Source organism: Paramormyrops kingsleyae, chromosome 6 (assembly GCF_048594095.1).
Source record: "Paramormyrops kingsleyae isolate MSU_618 chromosome 6, PKINGS_0.4, whole genome shotgun sequence".
NCBI lineage: Eukaryota > Metazoa > Chordata > Actinopteri > Osteoglossiformes > Mormyridae > Paramormyrops > Paramormyrops kingsleyae.
In genome coordinates this window covers 7,945,599-7,968,691 of record NC_132802.1, presented here as the reverse complement: position 1 = coordinate 7,968,691, position 23,093 = coordinate 7,945,599, and the positions used below count along the sequence as shown (strand labels likewise).

General features: G+C 41.7%; 1 protein-coding gene across 10 annotated transcripts in view; it reads left to right on the top strand.

The window, feature by feature from the left end:
- Nucleotides 1-23,093, top strand: part of LOC111855862 (TOX high mobility group box family member 2-like) — a 140,082-nt gene that overhangs the window by 90,615 nt on the left and 26,374 nt on the right. For 9 of the 10 annotated variants that reach the window (XM_072713568.1, XM_072713562.1, XM_072713563.1 and 6 more), the window contains one exon: nucleotides 10,203-10,454. In XM_072713568.1, coding sequence (XP_072569669.1) covers nucleotides 10,203-10,454 — 252 coding nt within the window. Of the gene's footprint in view, nucleotides 1-8,501; nucleotides 8,616-10,202; nucleotides 10,455-23,093 lie in introns of those variants that run through there. The other variant, XM_072713565.1, reaches the window with a different exon arrangement.

Below are 23,093 nucleotides of genomic sequence, written 5' to 3'. Positions count from 1 at the left end.
ATTAAAGACTCGGAGAGGCCTGTGTAAATTCCCATCGTCTGGGGGTTTCCATATCCGTCGGCGTTCCTGCTGGTTTCCATTACCGTGGAGTTCGCGGACGTGACGTGGGGCATCCTCCCGTTGTTTAGATTACACCTCGACTTGAACACTGCAGTTTCTGTACCTCACCCCCCCTTCCCTTGCGCTCTCTCTCTTTCTCTCTCGCTCCCTCTGTCTCTCTCTTCATTTCGGCGTTTAAAGCCTCTGTGATTGCTTTGCTGACACTGCGCCCAATGAAAATTCACAGCTGCACACTCGCTGGAAGAGGAGCGACTTGTCCGCTCACTATGACACCTTTTCCTGCGGTGTGTTAGGGCCGATGTGTGACTCTGCGGGTTTGGAAGTCTGCGTCTGCATCTGGAAGGTCACTGGATTGAACCCCGCGGCCTGCAGTGTAATCATATCGGTGTTCGGTCCTTGAGCAATGCCGTAACCCCTCAAAACTGACTGACCCTGTACTCTGACCCCAAGTTTCTCTCTCTCCTGTCTCATGGGAGACCATGATGGGATGCTCAAAGGCTGAATTTTGTTGTGCTTGCTGCCTGTACAGTGAAAATGAAGACATTCTGTTCTGCTACACGCAGAGAAACCTCATCAGGTATCACATTGGAGTGGGAACTTTTATCTGGTTTTGCTGTTAGAATACAGCAGAATGCAGTGAAGAGTGACCCCCAGGTGTTAATGGCATGGTTGGAATCTCACAATGAGATTTGTGCAGGGTGTTAAGCCATTTCCACTGGATGCAGAGGTGTGTAGACAGGCAGGGCCAAACTGAAAGCTGATTGGTCCATAGAGTGCCCTCTCCCCTGTCACTCACCAACTCAAGACATGTCATTGGCTAATGATAAGGGTGGCCCCTCTTATTCCCCTTCATCTTTTAAGATCCATCACTAGAATCACCATGTGCTAGTGCTGTATTGGCATCTGTACACAACCGTACGACTGGCGCTCAGGGTCTATGGACAAAGGAACAGAATCGGAGGTTGAAATGAGAGGGGCATGCTGGGATTGGCCCGTCACAGCTGTGCAAGGCTGGGGAGTAAAGCCACAGCAACAGAGGCAAAGGGACAGAGGGGGGGCACACTGACACAGCGCTGCATGTAGTCGACTGTCCTGTTTACCCTGGTGAAGGACGTGTGGCGATCTAAGTGAAGCAGGGGTCCAGGCCATGACAGGATAATGCGTCTTTTGGTGGGACTGATGCTCTCGTTCTCAAGGTACCACAGCCGTGCTAGCGGCTCTTGGGGGGGGAGCGATGAGCGAACCAGTCTCGTCCCGTCTCCCTTTACGTATTTGTAGCTTCTTGCTACTATGTCACCTGTGAAGCGCTCCTGCTGGAATCCGGAAGGTTCCGCGCGGTAATTTACGAGAAGCCGTCACCAGGAGGAGCAGCCTCCGGCAGTAAACTCCGCACAGTCGGAGCGCAGGACAGATGGAAGGTGAACGCAGCAGCCTCAACTACGATCCGTAGTCGAGCTTTATATAGGTCACTGCATGTCAGCCAATAAGACCAATTATTTTTTCTTCTGAAAGAGAAAACAACCCCCCATTGGCATTGCCACCCCCCCCCCCCCCGTCCATTTACCCAACTCCCCACCTTGGTCATGAAGTATCTGTCATATCGTTTTACTGCACATTATCTGACCTGCTCCAGACAGCTTGATGGAAGGAGTGTCGGGCTATTTTTGCCGGGATTCGTCTTTGCGGAGTTATTAACGAAAGGGCCTTGACATAATTAGATAAGAAACGACAAGGAACGAAGTAGCGGGGGGGGCGGGCGCGCCGAGAACCAACACCGGGAAGCGGATGAAGAGAGCCGCCCAGTCGTGTCCGTGAGGCCGGGATCGAGGGGATCCGGAAACATGTCGTCCTCATCGTACAATAACCCCGGCAGATGTAGACACTCGTTAAAAATGGAACCTTTTGCAATCTGTATGTTTCAGCTTTATTTAATCATGGATCAGTAGGTGAAAACTTACCTTAACTTGTGTTTACTTGTTAACTGTTTTTTTTTTTACATCATCCTTCTTTTAATGGAATTAATACCAATTCTGTGAACTTTTGAACTGAATTATTAGGTTTTTTTGCCTCTCCCCTTAACCACAATTCTGACCCATTGGTGAACGCAGTCTTTAGGTCAAGTCACTGTGTCACTGTGTGGCTGGGGGGGCGGGGCCTCTTTGCCCTCTGTTAGACCCCCATGTAACTGCGTGATGTGCAGGGGCCAGACTTGTATGACGCTGCAGTGCCATTTCAAATTAGTCATTGAGGGCAGCTGTATCTTTGCAAAATGCATTAGCATGGCACTCAGATCTCATATTGCCCAGGGTTAAACACAAATTATATCATTCCTGTTGTCCAATCAAATCAGCGTGACCCCCCGACCCCGAAATGAGTGGAATCCGTAATAAAATATGACATCGCACAAAGAGGCTGATTTTAATCTGAGCTGACGTCTGATCAAATGAAGGCGACCTGCTGACCTTGCGGGAGAATGAAATGTGTACTGTGCCTCAGCCAGTTGGGGAGGGGGGTCGGAATATGGTGGGGGGGGGGGAGACGGGGAGCGAAAGAATGGAGAGAGGGTGGGAAGGAGGGAGGGGGCACAGCGATGAGGTGGGGGGAGGGGCGGTCCGCTGTTGAGCTGTTGTTGCTCTTGTTACTGTTCTATCTCTTGAAAAAAAAATCCCTTGTTATGAGTAAAAACCTGTCCAGAGCAAGGGCAAGTGATGAGGATGATTTTTTTTTTAACCTCAGTAAGAGAATGAGGGGAAAAAGCCACAGTAAAGTCAGAATCTGTACCTTGAATTTCCCAGATTTTACATCTTATATGTCATACTTAATGCAGCGTTCTGTCCTCTGTGCCTTACCATGTGGCACGCTGGTGACATCTTTGCCCTCTGCACAATGGGCGTAACCCACTGACATAGTGACGCCTTTGTCCTTTGGCTCTGTGGCCCGTCTGCCCAGCCCGGCACTCGACTGAGGCACCCCCAGCAAACCTGCAGCTTAACAGAGATCCATTTTTTTTTCCCTATTCAATGAGTTTAAACAAAACAATTATAATAATTCCCCTGTGAGCAGGCAGCACATTTCGGCGTATAATGAATATCATTACACTCCATTAATCTTCTCTCTGCGAACAGTAGGGAAAGGATAACGATGCCTTAAACAGAACCTCAGAAATGTCAGATAGAGGAGTCTGGTTTGCTTGCTGCATGGGGGCCTCAGTATATGCATTTCAGGGTTGGATGCAAATGAATCTGCTAGCAGAGAAACCGTGTCACTTTCCTGTCTGATGAAGTGGTTACCTCCTTGGGGCTGACCAGGGGCATGGATACTCTGGAAGATTCCGGAGGCCCAGCACTTTACAGGGGCCATTGAATGCATAAAATTATATGTAAAATTGAGCAGGGTGGGGTCGCGCTGACATTTTGGCCAGGATTTTCTAGCCCCTGGCTGTGACATAACACAAGTCATTGCATCACGCCGTGCGATATTTGTCACCCCCCGTTTGAGAGTGCGGCGTGAGTAACCCCCCCCCCCCTCGCTGTTCTCTTAGCTGTGATGAAGCCTAACAAGCCTGATCTAACATTCACTGGAGTTTCCTCTTGGCAATGAGCAAAGACGGCCCCCTTTGCGTGTGATCGGCTGCCCGGCTGCTTAATCCAGAGCGATAGACTTACATCTCCGCTTGAGACAAATGGAAGTGCATTAGGCCCGTGCACCCCCCCCCCCCCCCCCCCCCCCCCGCCAACCCCCACCCGCCCCACGAAATTTGCAAATGCTATGGAACAGAGTGCCGAATAAATAATGTAGTCAGCCTTCTGGAAAGATGAAGTTCGAGCGCCCAGGTGTAGAATGGCGGTAAGAGGAGATTCACCGCTGCGGCAGAGAAGGCTTTGTGGAGTGTTGATGTCTCCGACATGATACGGCTCCTTGGGAGAGCTCTCCGACGCACACCACTGCTCGCCATGGGGGTTACGGAGTCCGCACCGTCGCCTTACACTCGTGATGTTTAAATAAAACCTTACTTTTCCTATCTGAGCCTATCTAAATGCAGGATTAACCACCAATACATTTTTAAATGTACTCGCATGTAGGTTCCAACATCATATAACTTCTTGCGATTATGTAAGCCTTCTCATTGTTCATGCAATACCTAAAAATAAGTGAAAGTATTTGTGTTGTGTTGCGCTTATTTTCATTTCAAGATGTTAACACCAAAGGGGGGGAGCAAAGACGACACAGTCACACTGAAGTCTGAGGTGTAAAACTGTAGCGGCTCCAATGTGAGTATCGCCTGAGACAAGCTTCTTCACGATCTGCACCCGTAGCCAAGTCACGTGTCCGGCACCAAGGGCTGCAGTCCGGGGTGATGAAGAGGAGGCACGTGAGGACTTGAGAAGAACGTTAGCCTGGCCGGATAAACAGTCGGCCGAACTCGAAGTGCATTCGGGCACCAGCCTCATTTCGCCGTCCTCGAACTGCGCCACCAGATATCAGGGCCCTGTTGTGGATAACAATCCTACTTGTCATCATTTATGAAGCGTTCACGTACCTCAGAGGTGGAGCAGAACTGAGAATCGCACAGCTAGTGCATTTTATTCACGTAAAAAAAAAAAAAAAAAAACAACAAGACATTATTTTCTTCTCACTGAGCTTCTCAAGGGTGTGGCTTCACAATTAGTCTTTTTTATGTAGGCCATAAAATCCACACTGCGGAACAACTGTGTTTCAGTCGACATAGAGTTAAGTATCATTTTTCCCCCCTTCTTGTTCTGTTTGGTAGAATTTTGCATTTGCAGTGACGTTCTGTGAGCCATCAGCAGTCACTGTGCTTCTGATGTCTCACATGGCCTCTTAAGAAAACTTAAAAGCAAAATAATCAGTAGAAGCTCTGCTATATATATTACAGAAGCCGGGATTTAAGGGCCTAAGCACTTTGATATTTATATCAGTTTTCTAATGCTTTTCTTTTTTTCTGTATCAGAGTCGTCGTATTTCCTTATATTGAATCCAAGGTCATAGCTGATTGAAGTATAATAGGAGTGTAGGCATCTGGTCTAATATTTAGTGATGTTCAATCTATTTTAATGCAGCCGTGCCGTATATTCACTGATGAATCCAGCCGATGCACTTTTCTGGTCCAATTACAGTAAATCACTGCATTCTGCTATCGCGGCTTTAATGAGAACATAGGAGGATGAACAATGGGATCAGGATCATTTGTTTTCCAGTTTGCAACTCATAAAGTTATGGCTTAAGGAGAATGACATCATGAAAGTAAAAATAAAATGGATTATGGGATTGTTATTGTGCCATATGTGCTTACACTGAACAGCCTGTGTTCACTCTTCAGGATAGGGGAGGGGGATTGGGGAGAAGGAGCCATTTATATTTTATATTTTATGGCGTACCTGCATAGCCTTGCCGTCTTATGCACGTTGTATTTCTGAAAGTTGTCTGTCAGCAGAATATGATTACGGCGAAGTGCTAAAACATTAACACTCTCGATGTCTGCTTGCGGAAATATAACAGGAATTTTCTGTCCGTGTAATTCTGCCACTTTAAGGCTTTGAGAGTTGCTTTCCCTGAAACAAATTTTAAGAAAACCAGCCAAGTGACATTTGGCTTGCTGTGTGTCCACTAGCTGGCGTTCTATCTCGATATCAAATCGTTTACGGCGCATTGTCGTCGCCGGCCGGAAAATCCGATCGCGTTTAATCGGGGTCCAGCCCGGATCCATATTCCGAGACAAAGGCAATGAGTCGTGTGGCCCAGTTACTCAGAGCAGGAGGCCATGCAGCTGAAAAGGGTCTATTTGAGATCTATTTGAATCTGACATTTAAGGGAAATGCCACCGAACAGGTGAAGAGGAGAGCTGGCCTTTCTTTACATCCAGACATACATGCTTTGTCCAGCAGACCCCTCTTATAACCACTGTGTGCAGAGCAGAGCTGCAGGCAGAATAGGGGTGGGGGGGCGGTCACTCAGATTTTCTTCCCCGCACTATTCAGCAATCTGTAGTTAAACAGTCCGTGTGGGATACAACGCAATTGCTCGCACCGAAGACAATTAAAGTGCAAAATGGATCTTTTGTTATTTTCACTAAGCGCCACTGTGTATTATCTGACAATGCCAGACACTAAATATATCAGCAGAATCGTCTCTCACCATCTGAATTCATAACCTTGCCTACAGACGGGTAACCTAGTCCTGCTGGTGATAATTTGAAATCACCTAAGGAGTAGTTATTCAACTAAGCCCCCTTCCAGTTCTATCAACTCTTTAAAAGGTTTTTTTCCTTCCATCCTCCTTCTAATCTTGAGAAGATGCTATTTGAATTCGGATGTTTGGGACCCTCTTCCCACCCGGGAAGATTGCCATCTCATAAGCGGGCTGGACCCACACCATCACCTCACTGTTGTTTATTTGCCTTGTTTATCTGAATTTGGTCAAATTTAAAACTTCCATCTGATCCACGGTTCCCCTCTGCCTATCACTGAATCAGAAGTAGTTTCTTTCTTTTTTATATATAGATATATATTTTTTTCTCCCCTGGACGGAGAGATGACTTTGATGGACATGCACATCTATATAAGAAGGTGGGATCCACTCGTGTTTACGGTGGTGATGTATTTGGGGTATGTCCGCCCTTTTCTATGTGTCGACGGTAAGCAGAAACGCCTTCGCTGAGGTGAGCGTTCTCCACAGTAGCCCTGACTCCAGTGAAGATAATTTAGCTGCTGACTAAGGCCGTCCTTAATCTCCTAAACCTTGTGCTTTCAAGTGTTTGAAAAGGGTCATTTAAGTACACGCAAACGTTTGGCAACCTGGTGTTCACAAGTGCTCTAACTGTTAAATCTAATCTATCGCCATCACAAATTATAGTAGACTCACCCAATAGGCAACACCTTCTTCGTCTTGATGCAAAACGATGATGCAGACAACTTACTGTAAAGCTAGCAGTTTTTTTGTTTTTTTTTCTTTAACTCATCTCTCTGAATGACAGTGTGTTTTTGAGAAGACGTGTTGTATGCAGGAACACTCATTTGGTTAGGCCTCACCATTTTGAGCGCTAACGCTGCTGCTTATGCTGCGACAGCTACATATCCACTGTGGATTGCCAGGTGACATTTCATTTCCATTTCACTTTTACCGTGTCATTTTGAACACGTGTAATTATGCAGAGAGGACATGTATGGCAGTTATTTATTTATTAGAAGCCATTTCTAATCAGAGAGCAGAATACCGGTGTTTGTCATTCAAATACGTTCCTTCTGGTGCGTTGAATTGGTAACTCAGATAAAACTAATGCAGAGTTGAGCTTTTCCTTAAAATGATGTTAAGAGGCTAAGAGGCTCCTTTAGTAATATGTCGCTTGGCTCAAATGTAGCATTGTAGTAGCCGGGAATCTTTGCAACCTTACAAATAGAGAATCGGTTAACAGTACCTTCAAATTTTTTTATATATATATAAAATTATAACAATATCCTTTTGTGAAACATCTATGCAGTAAATGAAATGTGTGGTTTGTAGGGGCTGTGTGTGGCTCAGTCGGTTAGGACACTGTGTCAGTGAACCAGAGGTCACTGGTTCATGTCCTGTGGTTGGAAGAGTAATTTTACCATCGGGCGTTCGAACAAGGTCCTTAACTGCCAGTGGCTTCTGGGATTGTCTGACTCTGCTTTCTCAATTGTGCATCACCTTGGCTATATAAATAAAATGTTTGTAATGAAGAGTTAAGAGATGCAGTTAGTGTGTCATCCCAAAAAGAAACATAAAGTGGAAGTGTGTTGGGCTCGCTGAAAAACACCAAAATGCTCTTTCAGTTTCACTGGGAAAAAAGTGGCAGATTATTAGGTTGAGTTCAGACCAGTTTTGACCCACTTGCCAGAAAAGTACTATGTTGTACATGAATCATGGCATTCTAAAAGTACAATAACAGAGGGTATTCTTCACACAAAGCTCTCCATGTTTACAAAGATAATTTAGTTTCCTTCCAACAATTATGAGGAAAATTGAATCTCAGGAAATGTTCGTTTTCTTATCCATTAGACTGAACAATAGCAATATCCTTGAAACAAAAAAAATAAGAAACAAATGTCTTCAGAGGACAAACCTTTTTTTTTGGAGATCGAAGAGGCAAAGTAAGTTAAGTTTTGGCAGTTTTGTTCTTCTTGTGTTTATGTCCATTGCAGCTATTCAGATGTATTAAAGTGCTTCCTTTGTCTTGTGAGCTAGTTTTAGTGCTTTCATTTTCCTCAGGTAACATAATTGAAGGATGACTTTGCAAAATCAACACCATGTGTCAGTTTAGCTTTGCATAGTTCATTTCCATCTATTGCTCATCACAGGATCAGTATGTTAGAATAGCAAAAGCTGTGGTCTCTCTCTCTCTCTGTAATCTTTTTAGTGCATATCCAAGGGTTCAGGTTACTACAGACTTTGCTTGCTACTTTTAAAAGTGCCATGTTTTCTTTTACTGTGAATAGCTAAAAGTCTACATTTTGCACTGTAATATGCTGAGATACTTCATATTGGAGCACAGAGAGAGGAAATCAGATATACAGGTAATATCGTTTTATTAAAGGTATATTTCAAAACCTAATAGGCTGTTTTCTGTAAACAGTATTTGTTAGAGGCCAAGGAGCCGGTCCAGTTGAAGGCTTTACATTATTTGTTGAAGTTTGCAATGATTTAAAGTCATTATTTTTTAGGTTTAAGAATAAAATTAAGTTCCTTTTCATCTCTGAAACACAATTCTTCTAGTTTTCCTTTGCTTAGAATGGTAAAAAAAAATGTAAAAAGGACTGAATTAAAGCTCTCTCTCAAGGTAAAAAATGTATCAATCTACTGGACATTTTGATCTCTGGCATAAAATGTCTAGGTTATGGTCATGTAAAAGAGACGCATTTCTCCTTGTAGCCAAATTGTTTCTTTCATCTATGATACAATGGCACAGAGTGGGGGAGTATTTTGTAATTTTTTTGTACCTCAGTGTAGAAGACAATGGCAGCATTTGTTTGGGTAGCTCTGAGGGTGGACTGTTTACAGAACCATATTGCACTAGAAAGCTTTCTGTCAATAATAAAAATGCAAAAACTTTACAGTATGTTCATCACTAACAGCCCTTTCTGTAACATGTATAAATTGTAATGTTATCTGATAGTAATGTTTTCTCAGCTGCTGAAATACCCCCCCCCCCAAACCCCTGATTTTTCAACTTTCTGCTAAAAGTATTTGTTTGGCAAGATAAATGGCCGCGCCGGTAAGCAAGATGACAGCCTACACGAAGATGACATGGAATTGATTTCTGAAATGTAACTGAACAGACTGCTTGATATATACAGCAAGACATGAATCATAAAAATTCTATTAAAAACCTCTTGAATGGCTGACACCGGAATATTATTTGTGATGATTAATTTGACTCCATGATTATGAACGGAGTGAAATCAGATTGCCTCTAACAAAATTGCTTTTCATTCCCGGGTGAATAGCGCCAGTTTTAGGAGCAAAGAATTGTGCATCCCCACAACACCTCTTTTCAGGTTTCAGCAGTAATGGCGGAATGCGTACATGTCAGTGATGCCTTTAAGAGAATGTCCTAATAAGAGCCGTGGTCTATAAACAAAGCAGAGTGTGTTGTTTGCCTTAGTACTGTGTGAATTAGGTTATCCACTCTTGTTTTGTTTAAGCTGGACCTGCCCTCAAACTTGTGTATGAAATCATTGTAAATGCCCAAGAAAAAAGGTGTATTTTTGCTCCCTTGGGTGCGTAAATGAGGCAGATTGGAGCAGTGGATCCTGAAGTGGATCCTTACTGTTGTCACGAGTTTCTTGGCAACACCCACCCCCCCCCCCCCCCCCCCGTGAGAAGAGATCCAGACCTAAGTGATGCATGCATCACCGAATGCCTGGAGGGTAGCTGTTAAATAAATATATTTGGATTTTGCAATAGCGAAACAATAAAGTGTATGGGGATTTACAGCAGCTCTGCACGTGTGTGCAGTGATTTGAGAAGTAAGAAAGAGGGAAGCTTCTATGTTTGGAGGTAGTGTGGCGACCTGGGGGGAGGGGGGGGGGGGGGACACACACAAAGCATAGTCTCCTTAATCGAAGTGCGGAATGACACGGCCATTGCTTTCACTCTTGCAGAACTTCTCCGGTCAGGGTGGAGGCAGCGGAAGCGGCGGGGGCGACGAAGACTACGAGATCCCCCCCATCACACCTCCCAATCACCCCGACCCGTCTCTGCTCCACCTAATGGACCCCGAGTCCAGTTATCTGTGCCACTCCTTGCCTCCTAATGGCCTGATCAATCCATACACCTACCCAGAGCTGCCCGCCATCATGATGTCCAACATGCTGGGACAAGACGGACATCTGCTTTCCAGCCAGATGCACTCTGTAAGTCATTCCGTCTCTCCCTACTGGGTTCATGTGCCTACAGCCGGTTCAGATGAGCCGTCCTTGGCCATCGGATTCGTGCGCTAATGTGGCATCTTGCGGAAACCTCCCACTGGGCCTTAAAAGCTCCCAGTGCATTCTGGGAATGTAATATGATAAGAGCGGCTGAAACCGTATGTGATGAGGGCGGGCATTGTTTCCAAAAGTGTGTTTACAGCATCGGTGTAGCTGCTGAGCTCACCAGCTGCATCACCTAATTAAAGAAAAACAACTCCACTCTTCGTATCTAAAATTATATCCGCAACCACATACATAAGTCATTTGTTTTGCCTTTTTTAGGTAGATTGAATGTAACATAATAATAATAAATTTGTTTATAAGCACCATTTAAGAGATTCAAGGGTACAATAATAAGGGCATTAGAAACAATAAAATAAAAAGCGTACACTTGAATACACACTTGCATTAGTGCATTTTAAAACTGTTGTACAGTGCTTGTTTTCTGGCAGATGATAAATAACATTACTGAGATTATTCAGAAATATTTGGAAAGGTCAAGCCATCCGCATCATCATGAGCTAAATCTCAGTTGCAGCTATATTACTTGCACCTGAACTTCATGTGAACCGAAATGCTTTTGTTGTTTTAGCTTTACTATTATGCATCTATTGTTTCATTAATTCTATACTGTTACCGGTGCTTTGTATTGGGTTCTGCCTGACGAGTAAGGATTCTAGTGCGCTTGTCGCTTATGGCCAGTAAAGCATTTTGAGTCTTGAGCGTCTTAGGAAGTACACATAGTTTTAAGGGGGCGTGAGTAAAGTTGCTTTTGAAGAGCTGGTCAACATGCAGCTGAGAAGAACGGGATGAAGAATGCTGGGCTTCTTCACGTCTGTGGGATCCCCCTGTGAGCTGCCAGAACACCAGCATTGTCTACTTCCATCACGTTACCAGTGTACAGAAAATGCTGGGATTGAGGTATCTTTTGGTAGATAGACAGTTAAGGATGCTAAATTATCCCCAGAGAAAAATGGGTGTAGCCATGACACCTGCTGTAAGAAGGTCGCAGTGCATGTTTCTAGCTCACATCAGCAGGCTGCATTTGCCCATCAGGTAACAGCGGCCTGCTACGTGGAGCTCTTCTTGGAGAAGAAGAACAGAAGGTTATTAGGCTCTGTCAGGATTTTCAGCCTCAGAATAGATCCCATTGCTCACAATCAATACTTGACCATGCAAATTATTTCTGTTGCTGTCCTTCAGTAGCTGCTGTTCAGTATTTTACTTTATTGTGTATTGCAATACAGTAGCTTGTTCTTTTGAATAAATCTATGTTAGGACAGATAACAGATAATGAAATTAAATTTAATTAAGTTATATTTTAAGTAGTTTAATTTGAGGAATAAGTTTAACACAGTTCTATATTGCTAAATAAAGCAAATAGCTACATCTCTTGCAGTTGCCTAAGTGTAACAGGCAGTTTCCATATAATTCATGAGCTCCAGAAATGTCTACATGGAAGATTTGACTGATTAGCATTAGCGTACCGTAGTGTGAAGGTAGGATTCACGAGCACTTTGTAATTCTTGAGTGTAGGTAAAAGTGAAATATTAGGAAAAAAAAGTGGTTTAGTTCACCATTGGATTGCTTCCTAAAATTGATGGTGGCTGTTTATGGCATTCCTGTTTAGGGCACTGGAAAATTCTTCTGCTCATGCTGCACTTATAACAATGTCTGCTGGTCAGAGAGCATATATTCAGTCTTGAGCACGTGCATTCTGCTCACAGGAAAATGGAGTGCAAGAAATGTTTTAATGGGGCTGGAAATCCATTAAACATCATCCTCCCTGCATAAGACAGTCTTCTCTTGACAGCCTGGGAAATGAGGTGTTTTGCCAGGGCAGTGCTGCAGTGAGGGCCTGTTTTCATCAATTCAGATTCATCACAGGAGCTGTAAATGGATTACAGCATGCTGAATGCTGTGGCAGGGATAAAAATAAAATAAAAATATCTTTGGGGGGAGGGGGGGTTCTTATCACTTTCACTTCTCAGTGAAAAGAATTACGGATTTCATTTTACATATATCTAGATAAGACGGATGACGTGTTTGATGTGATTGCAGGCAGGTGAAATACTGTATATGACCAGATGATAGCTCTCTAAGTGCACCCTGTGTCTGCAGAGGCTTCACTGCGGCGTGGTCCTAAGTTCAGGCTCAGTCTGTGCCCAGTCACTGGCAGAACATAGACTGACGAAATGGTCAGAGGCAGAGAAATCAGACTCCTGTCCTGTCTAGACTCCTGTCTAATTGGTCCTAAAACCACTGAAACTTTTATACACAAAACACATTTTCAAAAAGGCTGTCAGTCCAGGTTGACAGCCGTAGGGAGTGTGAAAAATGCACAGGGTGATGTTTAACACTAATGCTGGAAGTGTTGATGCACAAAAAAACGGTTGCTTCTTGGATTGGGTAAATATGCACCTGATCTTGAACACAAGCAAAACATCATACTTCTAATAGAAAGGAAGCTGACTAGCCTTGTGAAACATCAAGCATTTCTTAGAAAGGGCCAGAGGATGGCGCTGTTGTGAAATACCTTCTAATGAAAAAGGGGCAAATCTCACTTACTGTATACCACTCCGAGGCCTTAAGGGCAGAGGCCTTTGTTGATCATTTTTCTTTTGTTTTTGCAATTATACTGAAATATATCCCTAGAAAAAAAGGGAGAGGTGTTTACTGTTGTCAAGTAAAGCCATTTTAAGAATTCCTTTTCCAGCTATGATAATTCCTTTTTGTTCCAGTCCAGAAATGTTTGCTTCTGTGAGTTAGTTTTCCAGGCCGTTAGGGTCCTATCGTGGTCAGGGTCGTCTGGGAGCAGTTTGACACATTGCCTTAAATGGGACTAATATCTACTCTGCTAAAATCATTATGACATATCCTCTCCCTGCTAAAACTATTACAGCATGTCCTGGAGACTGTAAACTCATTATCTCTTTAATATCATGTACGGAAGACTGACGCGCTCAATAGGCGCATGTGTTTGTCTTAGGTTTATAACGGTCCATATTTTTAAGGCCTTGTTAACATCTTCCATCTGCTGAGACAAATTTCCACGTAATTTATCACATTAAAATATTCGAAAGAGCAGAGAGATACATTCAATAAATACTTTCACTTATTGCCTAATAGACAAGGCTTCTAATCTCCTGAAGAGGAAACCCACCGGAGTGATTAAAAACAGCTCTCTGCTGGAACCTGTTTTTATAATAATTGCCAAAAACCACATTCCTAAGCTTAGTGATTATTTCATGTGATATGAAAATGTGTAATAGAGCGAATACAGACACCGCGGGCATTCACACAGTAATCCTTTAATCACAGAATTGACCAAAATAAATAATAGATTTTGGTGTAAATGATTTAATGTTACGTACATTCATTTAATTTTAATGTTACTTTGTATTATAAATATTCATGCATGTATATGTTCACGCATGACTGAAATGCATAGCTACAATATTGAGAGGGAAAAGTACGGTAATAAGTACAGTTATAAGGGGGATTTAACGACGTAATTGAGGGAGAAACGTACAGTAATAAAGCATTATAAGGGGGTTATAAGAACAAAATTGAGGGGGAAACGTAAAGTAATAAAGTGTTATAAGGGGGTCACGCTCCTTTTGCAGTGTGCAAGCACTGCATCACCGGCATGAAATTAATGCACACGCTAATTAGGGTACAGTAGAGGCAAACTGGAATTGCCTTTCACAACAATTCTCTGTCCATCTGCTTAGTGCTGAAATCAGAAAAGAGCGGCAGCCACACAGCTGATAAATTTTACTGTAGCCATGACTTGGACACCAAACTGTTCTATAAAACATGCAGCATTTTTAATTTCATTTCCAAAAAAGGGGACGTTGGTAACACTGCTGGGTGTCACTCAAGGCAGCTTATAACTTGGCCGTGGAGATATGGCCTTCAGCGCCTTCATATATAAATACAGAATCCGATCCACTATCCAGTGGACAAGCATGACATTTTCAGCACCATTATCCTTTGCATATTCTCAGCTAATCAGCCGTCTACAGCGGAGCAATATAATGGGGTGGGATTTTTAAACTTTGTAAAAAAGAAAAAAAAAAGAAAGCTCACGTTATGCTTTTTTCCCCTTCTCCATCCTTATTGCTTAACTTTTTTTATTTTGATATTGCTATTTTAATTAATTTATTCATTATTTTTTTGGTGCTTTGGAGAGCATTATTGGAAAGTCCGCAGAAACATAGGTGTGGCTATCTGTGTGTATGTGTGTGTGTCTGTGTGTGTGTGTGTGTGTGTGTGTGTGTGTGTGGGTCATGTACAGTATGCATTCCATTGTGGGGACTAAATCTGTTTTCATTCTATAGTACATCTTCATGCACCAACACTGAACACACCTTGCAGCACTGCTAAAATACAGCAAGTATGCAGGTGATTTAGTAGCTGACAAAAGTTGCTTAGGCTCTGATGCTAAACCTTGAAGCTTAAACAGAAAGACTCCGTGGATATATGCTGCATTAAAAATCGAGTCATTATTAAAGTGAAAATTATGATATTCTATGAAACCTCTACACTGGAGGGGAAATACAGTGAATTAGCATGAACACCGTTATTTCGCAAGGAAGTGTGTTGTACCATAGAAAGGCAAAATCTATAACCAGAGCATCAATGCCTTGATTACAAAGCAATTTCTACCATGTATATGATCTCTCTGCTGCTGTTGTGGATAAAGCCTGTGCAGGGTCTTTGGACATTGGATACATTTGTTCACATATTGTTTTCTAATGGAAAATAAAAACAAGGTGAATAGTGTTTTTTTATTATTATTTTTTATTATTACTAGAAATTCCGTGTATGGGGGCGCTGTGCTTATATTACAGCTTCACAGAGGGTGAAGGAAAATTCAGCTTTTTCTCCCTCCTCGTGTAATAGGCCAATATAATCTCAGTGAAAAAGAAGCCTGGTTTTTAAACAGCTTTCTTTTCACCTTTGCAATTATTTATTTTCAAATAGTCCTTCGGGGTAATGTTCCATTTTCTTATTTCACACTCCCTTTTCTCATAAATGAACCGTCATTGCAATAAATCATTGCACAAACAGAGACTTGTGCAAAGGCCTGAAAGGTCTAAAGATTTATGTAACACATTCATGTTTTCCACTTCTTCATTTTAGTACTCCTCTGGTGAAGCCTAGCTAATAAAACTTGCTATTAATATTTCCTGTTGCTTAGCAACCAGAGGCAGCAAGTAATAGCTTACTCTGGGAAAAAAAAAATAGATGAGCGATAAGAAAAAAAATTCAATTCTTTTATTATCTCCTGGGAAAAAAAAACATGCAATGGGATATAAAATTGTACAGCTGCATATTGAGAAATATTTTAAAGAGATGGAATTTATTTTCAGTTTCTTTATTTAAAAATAACTTTTTTTTATTTCGGTTGAAAAATTAATCTTCTTTTCTTAAAAAAAGTCAATTAGCCTTAGATTCACATGACAAAATGAATACAATGTGGAATTCGGGGATGGAAATTACTGTGAGCCTAGTGGAGAATAAATTACACTCACAGTAATGTTGTCTCTGCTCAAAGTAGTGCTAAATAAGCCAACAAAATAAATATTTACAAACCAGTCACCCCCCAGCATCTTAAAATACGACCTGACACTTATATAAAAAAAAATTAAAATACCTTGAAATATGTTAATGGATGGTGTACCTTGAAGAGTTTCCGGAATTGTGTGGGCGGTTGCTTTTGACAGAGCAAGGACAAAGAGAGCGGATGGATACCTTGCAAACTGTTTATCCGCAATTTTTGTTTATTTTTTTTTCTGATCCCATGCAGCGGCAGCCTATGCATTTTCATTATGACCTGCCCTTATTGTTTGTGCTGCCTTTATTCTCGCTTGTGGCAGTTCCATTTCCCAATACAGTATGGCAATTTTCTGCAAGCGGGTAATGAACAGCAAACACTAGACCTATAGGAAGAGTCCTTTTATGTCTTATTTTGCAGACTATATTGTTGTTACACTATTTAAAAAGCCACAGCACCTATCTGTCACTGACAAGATCATTTGCCGTTCGCTGTCTCTCCATCCGATGTTTCTACTGGAAGCTGAACGCGATGTTTTGCTTGAAGCCCCTCTGCTTTATCTCATGCCAAACTCTTGTGCAGGGTAGCTGTCATTCTTTATAAATACTTCCTTTATCTGTAAAGTTTGTTTAAAAGATGTTGAAATGCTCTATAGAGGCCCAGGTTTGTTTGTCAAGTCATGAAACGATGCTGCAGATCCAGTAGGACAGGGTAGCCCTCGTCCTCTGAATCACATGAGTAATTTTACCTTCTAACATTTCTCATTATCCTCGTAAAAGTCACCACCAGGGTGGACGTCCTGGTTAACGGGTATCCTATGAGCCTCTGAGCATGCAGCAGATTTCAGGCCATAAAACGCACCAATGAGGGCAAGTGGCCAGGGAGGGGCACGCAGATGATCTTGCTGTCGTCAGAGCCATCCTGCTGAGAGGGAGAGCTTGCGTTGCCGTGGATGGTGCTCTTGTTAGCAAGCAGTAGCCCCTCAGCGCTTGTCTTCCTGTCAGCCATGACAGTTCCATGTGCCACAAGCTGCTCTCATTTCTTCTTAAAACAATTTCAAAGTTGTCACGTTAGACGAGGCTCCGACTCGATATGTTTCATAGAATGCTCCTCGGCCTGTGATGCGTTTCTTTGAAGGAGTGGGTGTCCTGACAGAATTGGCTATGAAGTGAAGCACATTGAGCTTAGTTTGGGAAAATGATGGGCTGGATCCAGTAGAAGGATCTCAGAGCACTAGGAAGCACAGGGCACAAGAGAGGAGACGCCCTGGATGGAATACAAGCAGGGATTTCTTTCAGTATTATATAAAAACACACCAATCTGCCATTGCAATGCATTCCAAACCACACTGCTATTTGAGCCACAATAAAATCAACAATGACAATATTCCAACCTTGTAAACTCAAGCTGAGGACTACAGTAATTAGGGAATTCAGTTTTATGGTACTTACATACTTAAAAATACCTGCTTCACTCATACGTAATTCTACTTTCAGACTATTGAGCAGAATAGGTGAGTATTAATAAACTGTTTACTGATAAACTGGTGCGTTATCAAATTTAACAACTACTGTAGTTAAATAGTTAATGCTAGCTTCCACTGTGTAATGCAGCTGTTACAGAAGGCACCGTTACACAGTCAGTGTGCCACAGGAGAATCTCCTTGGCTACATACATTGGTAAGTCTTCTATTAGTGTGCGTTGTGTTAGCCTGTAGAACGAAGGGTAAAATCCAGATGAGACCAGAAATGTACGGGTTAGTGTCTACAGATGGTTTTTTAGAAACTAACTGAACTGACTGAAGTGGAATTCCTGATGATTAAATACAAATCTAATAATAATGATAATAATAATAACGATAGTAATGATACGAATAGAAATGGATCACAAAAATGAATGGGTTGCACAAGGCTGACATTTAACAAGAAATCAAAAAATAAACATTTGTTTTATGAAATCTTTGGCTTTGACCAAGCTAAATTCTTGTGTTTTACACCACAAAGGGGATATATGTCTTTTTTTAATACGTGACATTAAAAAAACATAACTCCTCAAATGAAAAATTTGTGAAATCATTTTTAACCTACTCTGGAGTAAGTGCTAAAAATGACATGCCTTTCTGTCAGTGCAATGACACATCCGTCATGACTTGCCTGAAGCATAACTGTATTTTAATTGCACTGCTACCTTGAACAAAAAAGGCATTACTGAGACTCACACTGATTCCACATAAATCAAGTGTAAGATGCAGGTATATCATTCTTTAAATGCATTTTGTGTTGTTGAACGATGTATGTCCAGCGATGTCATTTTGGACAATAACTGCATGACATCATTTTTAAAAGGAATGTTAAAATACGCATAAACATAGTTAAAGAATTATGTTTCGAGAGTTAATAGCTTAGCATAAATAGAAAGTAATGAAGTGAAGCATTAAAGGATTGAACATTAAAAACAAATCAGTATTCATTACATTTTTAATGAATATTCATAACCGCTTATTTAAATTACCTTTGGCAACTGTTGTTAAAGCTGATGAATAATTAAAAACAGCATGGTCAAAGAGATTTGAGTGTTACATTAGCCGTTTTCTTGGGATTAGCAGAGAGAGTAAACAATTAAATCTGGATAGCAGATTTTTTTTTTACTTGAAGGGAAACGACAGGGCCTCTCATGCAGGAATCTGCCATTGTGACAGTTACACAGTAACCAGCCTCAGAATTAAATTACGTGCAGAGAATGAACTTTTTACTTGATTATCTCCCAACTTCAGCATCTCATTCAGCACCTTCCTTCTGTTGTCTTAAATATGAAAATGATTTGAATGTCTCCTAACAATCGAAAGTGATATTTAGATTACACAGCGTAATGACAGTCGTGTGTTTTATTGTGAAGAATGCTTTGGTATTCATAATGCATATTGGAAAAATCTCCATTTTCTGGTTCCCATTTTGTTACTGCTGATGTTCTGTTGTGGGTCAGTGGGCCGCATGCTTTCACACAGTATCTGAAATGCATGATGAATACTGCCAAATGGAAGGACTTCCTTTGAAATCAAATGCCATCGGTGTTGATGTCACAATTGACTGTAATGGACTTGCATCTAAGTATCACTTCCATGACCATTTCAGGTAATCATATCACTAACAGAGACCAAGACCAATGTATAGAAAATGTATAGAAAACTGGAGAGAGGGTGTGGATTTATAATAATACACTGGGGGGAAAAAAAAACATTTGCTGCGTTGATTTTGATTTATGTATATGATTGTGATAGAGTCAGAACAATCAGAAATCATGTGTCATAATCAGAGTTGTACAAGTCAGACACAACTCCTGGATGTTTATTTGAAGCACATCATTTCTGTTTAATACGAAAGATGTTCTCCTGCCAAATTCTGGTGTAGCCTTGACTAGGTCCCATCAAAAAACGCTTTCTGACACAGCAGCGTCGTTTTTAATGGGTGTCGTGTGGACGGCTCACTAATGGCGCCTTTACAGTTGAGGGAAATGCACCACAGACACTGGTGCTGGAGAATAAGCAGCCGCCCCACTTACTTCTCCTTAAAGCCTGTTTGCGGCTCCTTTGAAGGATCAATGTTGCAAGTCCTCAACATGGCAATAATTAAAGCTGTCATGGCTGGAGGCCTGCAGGGATGATGTTCCGTTATTATAGTCATTTGTTTCAATTAAACGCTCTGTGATTTTACAATAGCAACTGTGAACTTGCGCGAGTAAGCTATTACTCTCGACGAGATATCTCCAGCGTGAGGAAGTACGGGAAGTGCTCAGTGTGCCCAGGAAATCTCTACATGGTGCCAGTGGCTGTTAGTCAACAGGCTTTATATGTTCCCGCAAGATAAAGTGGCAAGCTAATAAAAAAATATCCTTTTTTTTTTTTTTAGTCATTTGATTTTTTTTTTTAAAACAAGGACAAGACTTTTTTTTTTTTTTATTATTTCTCGCTGTTGCTGATATACCGAGAAACACAATTATTCCCCGAGACGTTTACATGTGAGAAGAACAGCTGTGATTCTGGAATTGTCAGCAATGTTGAATTAAATTAAAGAGCTCGGTAACGGAATGTAAATAATTGCATGTCGTAATAGGAAGCATTCCCTCTGTGTTGCACGCTGGTGAAAAACCAAATACGACGGGCCTCCAGACAGCAGCCAAGTTCTCACAACTGATCGGGGCTCCAATTATCTTGAATCTGCTCAAATGGTTCATTTAGAATCCAAAACATTATCGTACCCTTGTTTTTTTTTTGAGAAACTACCTGTAACGAGTAGAGTTTTACATGTTGTGACTGTTGTATTCATTTCAATGTACTTTTAAGTCAGGAGTGTGGAGGGAAATATGCAGGACCTGACTGCCATAGGCTGTCTTCTTACCTGCCTGTGGTAATTTTAGAAAACTGTAAGCCTGTGGAACAGCTGGTATCATTTTAGTGTGGATTAGACTGCAAGACAAACTGTCAAGCACAGTGGGTACTGTGTAAGCGCACCGTGTTCAGTTCGACAGGAGATGCTGGCTCAATCATAGACCTATAGGTAAAGATTCATCACTAGATTTCGGTACGGCGATTACTCCGAGTGCACCAGGATCAGTTGACCAGGCTAGGTAGGGACAATGAGGGCGACATGGTAAGTAATACCAAGCTCCAAACAGGCCGTGTAGAGCAAGGGAAAAAAAAAGCCTCACAGCCTCTAGAGTGGTGAATCTTCAGCCGTTTCACACTGGGGGGGTCGCAGGCAGGGATCAGAAGTACCAGCAGTGATGAGATACTGATGTAGTAAGTGGGGGAGGTACGATAATAATGTGTCCTGCCGTTTGTGGCCTGTCGGATTTTAAGCAGCTTAATACAGTAAGTTATAAACACGGGGCATCCTGTGCAGCCCTGAGATGGAGGGTTCATTCTTCCCGCCAAAAGCATTCATGTTGTGGCCCTTAGGTCAAAAGCTGGGGGACACTAGGCCTACATCCTAGACCCCAAGTTTGTTCTGGGACGTATTACCTGGACACCCCCTATTGTAGGGTTATGCTAGCAAACCTTCAGACTGATCCTCTCTGTTTTTGGTGCGGCATTCCCTGGCATTCCGATTTTCTCCAGTGGTTTCTACCATGTTTTGCAGGTGCCTTTGTGTCTCACCATCCGGCTGCTTGTTCAAATCTGTCACAGGACGGTATAGGTCCCTCCAAGATCTTTACGGCCAAAATGCTGCCGTATCTGGTTTCAGACAGCAGAGCTTTTAACCCGTCTCCAAATTAACCGACACAGTGATAGCAGTGGTGGTGTTTGGTTTGACAGCTTGTCTGTTTTGTGTCTTTCTGCTGTCAGTCTGCAGTTTTTTTTTTTTCGTTCTAAACAGTGCACCTCAAGGCAATCACAAAAGAATTTTCTAGAAATGTGTGGTAAATGCTAGTGATTTATTTATTTCATTCATTTGGTTGGAGGGAACTGAACACAAATGGAATTTCACCCAAGCATGCATGCAGGGAGATTTATTCTGCTGACAACAGCAACATGGAAGTCGCAGGTTTCCATTTTGTAATGACTTCTTTTGAAGAAATGAGTGATATTCCTTTCGTTAAATGCTGGTTAACGTAGCCTCACAGTCTGCACACAGCAGTCAGATGGAACAGATGTGTCTATTGCTCAAACTCGCCGTTCGGTGCTGCTTTCCGGGCCTTAATAGCGCTGACCTTAGTAACAATTTTATTTTGGAAAACTTGACGACGGCAGCAGTCCAAGCTGAGACTGAAACTGTTTCAAAATGAAGGTCAGTAGATTTGGAGATGGGTGGTCCTCCATACCTTGAGTTCACAAAATAACGTTTAACTGGGCAACCTGCAGACAGTAAAATAAGCTAGCATAGCAGTAGTCTGTGTGTGCGTCTGTGTTTGTGATTGTGTGTTATTCTGTGGGCATTTAAATTTTATGTGCTGCACTATTGCACCGGTTAGCTGGCGAAATTAAATTTTGTTTTACTGTGAAATAGTGATGTAGATCAATGAATCTTATATCACATAAACAAATCATATTAAAAACATTGTAACATAATCAATTCTCTGTGGTCTTAAAAGCAAAGCATCTGTCTTAACCTTTCTTTTTTAATGAAATCACCAGCTCATTTTATGAGTCATGTAACAAATCCTGTTTTGTCTTCCCAGATGAATGAATATGTAAAATCAAAAGTGCATGACTAAATGTTAGTTTAAATCATTCTTAGGTTTTTATTGCTAGAAATGTCAGTGAATTTCACATTTTCAGTTTACCATTAAAATGCAGTTAGTTATCTTGATAGTTAAGCGGCTGTGGTGTGATTGAGTCGTTTGGTACACAATGCACTTGCTGAATTTTGCATTCTTAAGAAAAAAATATTTGTTATTTTTTGTGGCATATTTAATATTATCAAAAGGTTCCTTTCTGTATTCATTCGCTGTGTTATTCTCATCTTTTGTCATTTTTTGGCCAGCACAAATTTAGCTTATCAGCGAGGCAGTTTTATCCATATATTTTTCGAATGTATTTTATTTTGAAGCAAAGTTTGTTCCCTTTATTGATTTTAGCGGTTGATTGGCCCTTTACATGATAAATGGTTGTGCATTCATGAGCTGGAATGGATCAGGGTGTGTCCTGTTGTTGCTTTTAAATGTAATTATATTAAACCATTGGTGGTGGGGGGGGGGGGCTGGAGGGTTTTGCATGTGACTGGAAACCATTTGTGCCTTTTTCCTGGTAAGGCAAACATGAAGCACCTTCCTTGGTGTGAAGCATCACGAGCCAAAACAAAGCAAGTCATCCAGTCATCAGCTTCCTCTTGTGTGGATGACATAAAAAAATTAGCATATAGTACCTATAGCAACCGGCAACAAATATAATAGCCCTTCATAATGTTTGTACAGGAGTCACATCGCCAGTATTGGTTGGAAGTGTCAGTCTAGCTGAAACAAGAAAAGCAATTAAGGCCGGAATGACGCATTAAAATTCATCTTTATGTCCAGTAGAAGTGGTT